General features: G+C 33.9%; 1 protein-coding gene and 1 non-coding gene across 6 annotated transcripts in view; one reads left to right on the top strand and one right to left on the bottom strand.

The window, feature by feature from the left end:
- Window positions 1–1,446: 1,446 nt before the first annotated feature.
- On the bottom strand, window positions 1,447–1,519 carry trnat-ugu (transfer RNA threonine (anticodon UGU)). The gene has a single exon. It is a non-coding gene; the product is annotated as a tRNA-Thr (tRNA).
- A 2,771-nt stretch (window positions 1,520–4,290) lies between these two features.
- ccdc85cb (coiled-coil domain containing 85C, b) overlaps window positions 4,291–7,651 on the top strand; it is a 74,299-nt gene continuing 70,938 nt past the window's right edge. For 3 of the 5 annotated variants that reach the window (XR_015517565.1, XR_015517566.1, XM_087296602.1), the window contains exon 1: window positions 4,291–5,511. Coding sequence is in view for 3 of the 5 variants with exons in the window: in XM_087296602.1 (XP_087152728.1) it covers window positions 4,812–5,511 (700 nt within the window). In the remaining 2 variants the exon portion in view is untranslated. 5 annotated transcript variants of the gene reach the window in all.

The following is a 7,651-nucleotide window of genomic DNA, read 5'->3' as shown; positions in this document are numbered from 1 at the left end:
CAGAAATGTGATATGCACATCAATATAGCAGCATTTTTTATTACACTGCATGACAATAAGTCATATTTTTACAGTACTGTGACGGTTGGGTTTAGGGTTGGGGTGGGAGTAGGCGTTAAAAAATACAATTTATTGGTTAATTTAATAGATAGCATAAATAATACTCGGTACAACTACTGTTTTAACATTACTGTGGCGGTTGGGTTTAGGGTTGGGGTGGGGGTAGACGTTAATAAAATACAATAAATGGGAAATTTTATGAATAATATAAATAATTCTCGTTAACTTCCAGCCGCATCCATGTCCGATCTAGCAACAACCAGTGTCTAATCAATGGTGACTTGGAGCAGGTGAGTGTGTGTGTGTTGCATGATTGGATCTGTAGTCTATAACATGGCGGATTTAGTTCATGTGGATGTGAATGTGTGTGTGTGTGCGGGTGTGTGCGCGTGTGTGTGTGTATATATTTTTATATAAACAACATACAACACTAACACTACATTTATTACGTTTTTATTATATATTATATTTATGTTAATGTTTTAATTATTTTTTATTTTATTTATTAGTATTCATCTTAAAAGTTAATGAAAATAAATTATTTTATTATAATACAGTATAATTTATTTTATTAATACATCAGTAAATGTTAAACTATGATCATTGTTATTAATAAATGATGTTCAAGATTGTTCACACTTATATGTTAGTAAATACACTTACACTAACTAATTGATTATTATTTTAAGTGTTACCATATACACTTGAAAAATCTGCATGCACAATGGTTAATGAAAACACTGGTAAAAAGGTTTTTGCTTTTGCTAATATAATTCATTTTAATTTGATTTAATTCAGGCTATAAACATATTCAGTGAAAAGCTCAATTGTATAATTGTGCAAAAAAAATCTCACATTTTCACACGTCATATAATGTAAACAGCAGAGAACACACAATGCATTAAAATTTTTCTTGGTGTTTGATGAAGCTGTAACACTTGTGATCAACATAAATGTGGATGAATCATAAAAAAAATCCTCTTTAACTTCTAATGTGCTGTAAATCCCACTGCACAATGTAGTATTCTGGCCAATATTTGTCAGAGTACGAACCTCCATAGATATTTAAAGTAAGTTTATCCAATACTGATTCTATCATTATTTATTTACATGTCACCTGTTTACAAAACGTCATGAGTTTCTTATTTATCCAATAAATATTCTCAACAAAACGGTAAGTTACCATCGACTCCCATAGTAGGAAAAACAAATAGCCTACTACGGAAGTCAATGCTTTTCAACTTCCTTCAGAATATCCTGATTTGTGTTCAACAAAGTAAACTTATAAATCATTTGAGCCAGTTGAGAGTGGGTAAATACAGTATGTAAACTTCATTGTGGGAGACAATTTCTTTGTTGGATAAAAAAAAATGTATCCTTGTCGGCAGGCCCCAGCGAGGATCGAACTCGCGACCCCTGGTTTACAAGACCAGTGCTCTAACCACTGAGCTATGGAGCCAGCTGTGTTTAAAACAGCGGAATAAATTGGTTTTAATCATAAACATGAAGCGGTGACAGAACATGTACGTTGCGAAACATATTTTTGTCTGTTTTTCTAGTTTTAAACTAAATAATCGTTTTTTAAAGGTTTATTAAAAACACACACGACATATAATCTTTCACGTATCGAATATTAGCGTTTATTGAGATCAGTTGTGTGGTATTTAAGTTGAATATTTAAAAAAGATTGGAAAGATGTCATCATGTACAGTAACTAAACGGTCTAAATTATTGTATTTTTTTTTTTTTTTTTGTACTTTGTCGTTTTAGTCGTCTCAACATCCCGAGTTACCCGGATGGAGATGTATCATTTTTTGTCCACTAGAGGGCAATATTCACCAATACAAATGTCAATGACGTTCTGTCCTGCTTTGAAGTGCAAGTCTTATAACGTTAAAAGATCTCAATTAATTAAAGAAGCGACATTTAAACTAAATCATTTCATTTATCCAGAGAAACAAGTTTACACAAACAATTTTTTAGAGACATGGAATCTGCATGTACTTGTAGGAATCGATAAAACACCTGTTTTTTTTAAGGCACAAATCCCAAATGTTTTGGTTTGATGTTGAATATCTTATATTTAATCGTACAACATTTAAAAAATCAGTTTTCTTGTAAAGATATTTTTGACATAATAATAATAATAATGAAATTTGGAGCAAATTTTGTTAATTTAAAATTAATTTAATGATTACATATGGGAAGTGGCCTACCATACACAAACAAAAACGGTCTAATGATAAACCAAACATGTAATTGTTTAAAACTGATCTTAAGTGTTATATTAAAACCCTAAAATACATTAAAAATAAAAAGGCTATAAGGATGTATGCAATTTTGGAATCATTTTCCGATGCCAATTTCTTGTAATTTATACTTGTAATATCACCTGTGATTTTAGTTTTTTTTTATCCTCTATTGATTTGTTTCTTTGATGTGAAAAAAGTGTAAGCACTGTTCAATTTTTTTTTTTTGTATGCTATTGTTCTTGCTATGCATTAACAAAATGCACACACACAAACATTTGAAGATAGAATTATTAGCCACTTTAAGCTATTTGTTTTTCAATAGTCTACAGAACAAACCATCATTATTCAATAACTTGCCTAATTCCCCTAACCTGCCTGGGTAACCTAATTAACCTAGTTAAGCCTTTAAATGTCACTTTAAGCTGTATAGAAGTGTCTTGAAAAATATCTAGTCAAATATTATTTACTGTCATCATAGCAAAGATAAAATAAATCAGTTATTAGAAATGAGTTATTGAAACTATTATGTTTAGAATTGTGTTAAGAAAATCTCTGTTAAACAGAAATTGGGGAAAAATAAACGAGGTTTAATAATTCAGGGGGGCTAATAATTCTGAATTCATCTATCTATCTATCTATCTATCTATCTATCTATCTATCTATCTATCTATCTATCTATCTATCTATCTATCTATCTATCTATATCTATATCTATATATATATATATATATATATATATATATAGATCAAATGGTAAAAAAAAAGAATTCCCATTTCTAGCTTTTAACAATTGAGATTTAACAATAAAATTAAAACAAAATAAAAAACATATTAAGGTCTCGCTGAATTTGTGTGACTTTCAATTTGAAACCACATATTCTCAAGTCGTTTATTGATGTCTAGATTTGCAAACATAGCAAAATGCAAAAAAAAAAGAACTATATATTTAGCCTAACATATTTTACAATTTGTATAAAAATAGAGCAAAATAGGAAAACATGTTTTGTGAAATAGTGGAAGCATGTGACCAGATCAAAACAATGAAAACTCCTAAACATGTTAGTTAATAGCTAATGTGAATAAAAATGACTTTTGTTTTTTTGTTTTTCCTTCTGTTTGGAAATATAAATAGACAGCCTGTAATAATAATGGAAACAGTAATAATGATCAAAATAATTATTATTATCACAGTTTAATTCAAATTGATAGATAAATACAATTCTGACTAAAAAATACAACATATGGAAAAAGTAAATAAAAAACATCAACAACAACAACAGTAATAATAATAATAATAATCGTTATAGTTTATTTAATTCTGTATTTGTTTAGAAAAAGACAATATAATGTTTTATTTATCTTTTATTCATAATCTTTTTATTTAATGTTTTTATTTTACACCAGCGTGAATAATAATGATAATAATAATAATAATAATAATAATAATAATAATAATAATTGTTATTGTGTATTTAATTCTTTATATTTTTTTAGAAAAAGACAATATAATCTTTTATTTATCTTTTATTTATAATCTTTTTATTTAATCTTTTTATTTTACACCGGCGTGAATAATAATAATAATAATAATAATAATAATAATAATAATAATAATAATAATAATAATAATAATAATCGTTATTGTTTATTTAATTCTGTATTTGTTTAGAAAAAGACAATATAATCTTTTATTTATCTTTTATTCATAATCTTTTTATTTAATCTTTTTATTTTACACCGGCGTGAATAATAATAATAATAATAATAATAATAATAATAATAATAATAATAATAATAATAATAATAATAATAATAATTGTTATTGTGTATTTAATTCTTTATTTTTTTTTATAATCTTTTCATTTAATCTTTTCATTTTACACCGGCGCGGGGCAGTGAGGACACTGTCTCTTTAAGAGGGCAGGTCCTGCCTTTTGCCTCTCATCTCTGAACCTGCTCAGAGCCGCTCGGATCAATTCACACACACCAGTCCAAGGAAAGAGCAGAACCCGACACTGGCATACACTCAGGAAAAATCCTCCCATACATCGTTTTGGGGCTTTCGATGACTGACAACACGGATGTTAGTGTGTGTGTTTTTGAACGAAGGCGGTGTTTATGGTTGTGAATATTTTGAAACGCAGCTCTTGAAACCTGTAAGATCGCACATGATCTAAAATATTATTTGTTTGCCTCGAGAAAGAAAAAAACATCGTTTCATTTTAAACCATGGTTGTGGATGCACATCTCGCGGATATTTTAGGACATGTAAATACATGGATGGTTCCAGAATTGTTGGTAAGTGCGGCACAATTAAAAGTAACGTTAATGGTTTGGGAACACATTTGTTATTAAATTTCTCCTGTACGTATAAATATAGAATCTAACGCATGAGTATTTTGTTTTATAACGAGTCTTATTGCGTTTTCGTGGTGCGAAGAGCAACACTGTCACATTTACATTGAGTATTGTAATACTCTGAGACTGTAAGCGAGAGCCATGATGGCCAAACACTGTCCTAATGATGACCTGAGTAAGATCCCAGACGAGGAACTGGTCAGGTGGAGCAAAGAAGACTTGATCAGGAGACTGAGGAGGGTTGATGGTGAGAAGATGAGCCTGATGCTGGAGCATAGCAACATGATGAAGGATGTCAACCGCAGTCTGCAGGTGCACCTCCACGAGATTCGCAATCTCAAGGAGATCAACCAGAAACTGCAAGACGACAACCAGGAGCTCAGGGAACTCTGCTGCTTTCTGGACGATGACCGGCAGAAAGGTAAGAAGCTGTCTCGGGAATGGCAGAGGTTTGGGAAGTTTACGGCGAGCTCCGTATGGAAGGAGGTGAGCACCTATCAGCAGAAGCTCAAGGAGCTGGAGATCAACCAGGAAAACGTTCTGCGGGAGAACGCAGAGCTGAAAGACATCATTCTCATGTTGGACGAGGACAGGAATGGAGCTGGATCGAGGAGTTCTATTGACAGCCAGTCCAGCCTGAGCAACCTGAACGGAGGATCGGGCACTGTAAGAGATGTTGGCGATGGGAGCAGCACATCCAGCGGTGGAAGCGCTGGCAGTCCAGATCATCATCATAACCATATCCACAAGACTGTAGAAGCGAAGATTGGCACTGTGAGAAGATCAATGGATGATCTGTCGGCTCCGCATCATCACAGGAGCATCCCCGCTGGACTTAATGGTGAGTGTAGATTCATATCTCTGCTGCCGCCATTTTTGAAAACCTTTGATATCAGTATTGCTATGGCTTTTAGTGCATGTCTTTTATCTCTGAGGCTGTTTATGTGTCACCCAGGAGTTGTTCAAAGTAACTTCTATCAGATATGTGACCGTGGACCACAAAACCAGTCATTTAAGGGTTTACATTTTTAAAATTGTGATTTATACAATATTTGTATATATAAAACTAATAAAACTGAATAAACTTTCCCTCGATGGTTTAAGATACAGCTTTTTCGAAATTTGTTATCTGACCCTGCTAAAAAATCCAGCTTAAACCAGCCTAGGTTGGTTTTAGCTGGTCGACCAGGCTGGTTTTAGAGGGGTTTTGGCCACTTCCAGGCTGGTTTCCAGCCATTTCCAGCCTGGTCTTAGCTGGTCAGGCTGGAAAATTACCAGCTAAATCCAGCTAAAACCAGCTTGACCAGCCTGGTTTAAGCTGGACATAGCTGGTTTTGGCTGGGCTCCCAGCCTGCTAGGCTGGTCAAGCTGGTTTTAGCTGGTCATCTCCCAGCCTAATCAGCTAAGACCAGGCTGGAAATGGCTGGAAACCAGCCTGGAAGTGGCCAAAACCCCTCTAAAACCAGCCTGGTTGACCAGCTAAAACCAGCCAACCAGCCTAGGCTGGTTTAAGCTGGATTTTTCAGCAGGGAGGGTCTTAACATTGAGACAATTCACTTTAAAAATGTAATGTTATTCAAATTGAATCTATTAAATAAGATAACTCCTTGAGATGAACCAGGGGGGTCCCTCAAACAAAGCACCCCTACTGAAAAAAACAGCTTAAACCAGCCTAGGCTGGTTGGCTGGTTTTAGCTGGACAACCAGGCTGGCTTTAGAGGGGTTTTGGCCATTTCCAGCCTGGTCCGGTCAGGCTGGGAGATGACCAGCTAAAACCAGCTTGACCAGCCAAGCCAAGCTGGTTTAAGCTGGACATAGCTGGTTTTGGCTGATCATTTTCCAGCCTTTTTTTTTTTAGGTACACTCAGATTTGTCTTTAAGAAAAAAAAAAAACTTCAAACAAACTCTGATGCCTCACCTTGCACTCGTGTTCAGTATTTTCACTTATAAAATGCTGCATGGAATAAGAATGACCCACTAATTGTATATAAAGCTGCATTAAAATTCCCACACATCCCTACACAACAGTCTTTGGACTTGCTGCATCACAGACATCAATATTTTAACAATTTATAAAAAATTAATCACTTTCTGGCCATCAGTTATTAGGTATGGATGCATTTATTATTGCGATCGTAATAAATCGCTTTGTAAATGTTTATTATTACCATTTGATGAGTCTCCCAATACAGTTTGATGGGGATCCAGAAGCCACTTCGCGTGATGTCACACTTAACAAGCGGATATGAACTCAAAAACTCAGACTCATTTTCTAAAACTATTTTTTGTAAATGTGAAGTAACAAAGTCATGTGCAGCTGGGTTGGTATGACTTCCTCAGAAGATTCACAGGCATGTTATATACTTCAGTTCTTGTCTCACTCATGTTTCTTTATTCGGCTTTTTTATGACTCTATTGACTCGATATGACTCACTATTGTTTAATGAGGAATGTGGAAATTCATGACTGGCAGATTTTCTGCCTGAGTATCATGCACTCCAGAGTCGAACAACCAAGAGGACCTGTCACTCTCACAGAGCCATAACCTGCAATTGCATTTGTTTAGCCCTTTAATTCAGCCATGGGTTAATTAACGTCCTACATGCTCTGACAGAACAGATGGCACGTTTTGTTTGAGGACACCATCTTGTGATTCATAGCTCTTGCACATACCGGCAAAGCAAGTTTTAAAAGAGCAACACTTCTTACACTGATCAGTACATTAGTGTCAACATTTCAAGTGGCCAAAGTTTCAGTTGTTTAAAACTATTGAATATTAAACTTGTTTGATTCATTTTAACTGTTGACTACTCTTAAGTTATACTGAAGATTAGGGGTGTAACTGATCACGGTTGATCCATGATTCGTGTGGATTCTGTGGTTCAGAATTCTCCAACTCATCATCTGTTCCAGATAGGGCTGCTCGATTATGGGAAAAATCATAATCACGATTATTTTGGTCATAATTGTAATCACGATTA

Source organism: Danio rerio, chromosome 20, assembly GCF_052040795.2.
Source record: "Danio rerio strain M-AB ecotype USA chromosome 20, GRCz13ab, whole genome shotgun sequence".
Classification (NCBI taxonomy): Eukaryota; Metazoa; Chordata; class Actinopteri; order Cypriniformes; family Danionidae; genus Danio; species Danio rerio.
This window is presented reverse-complemented; position numbering and strand designations above follow the sequence as displayed.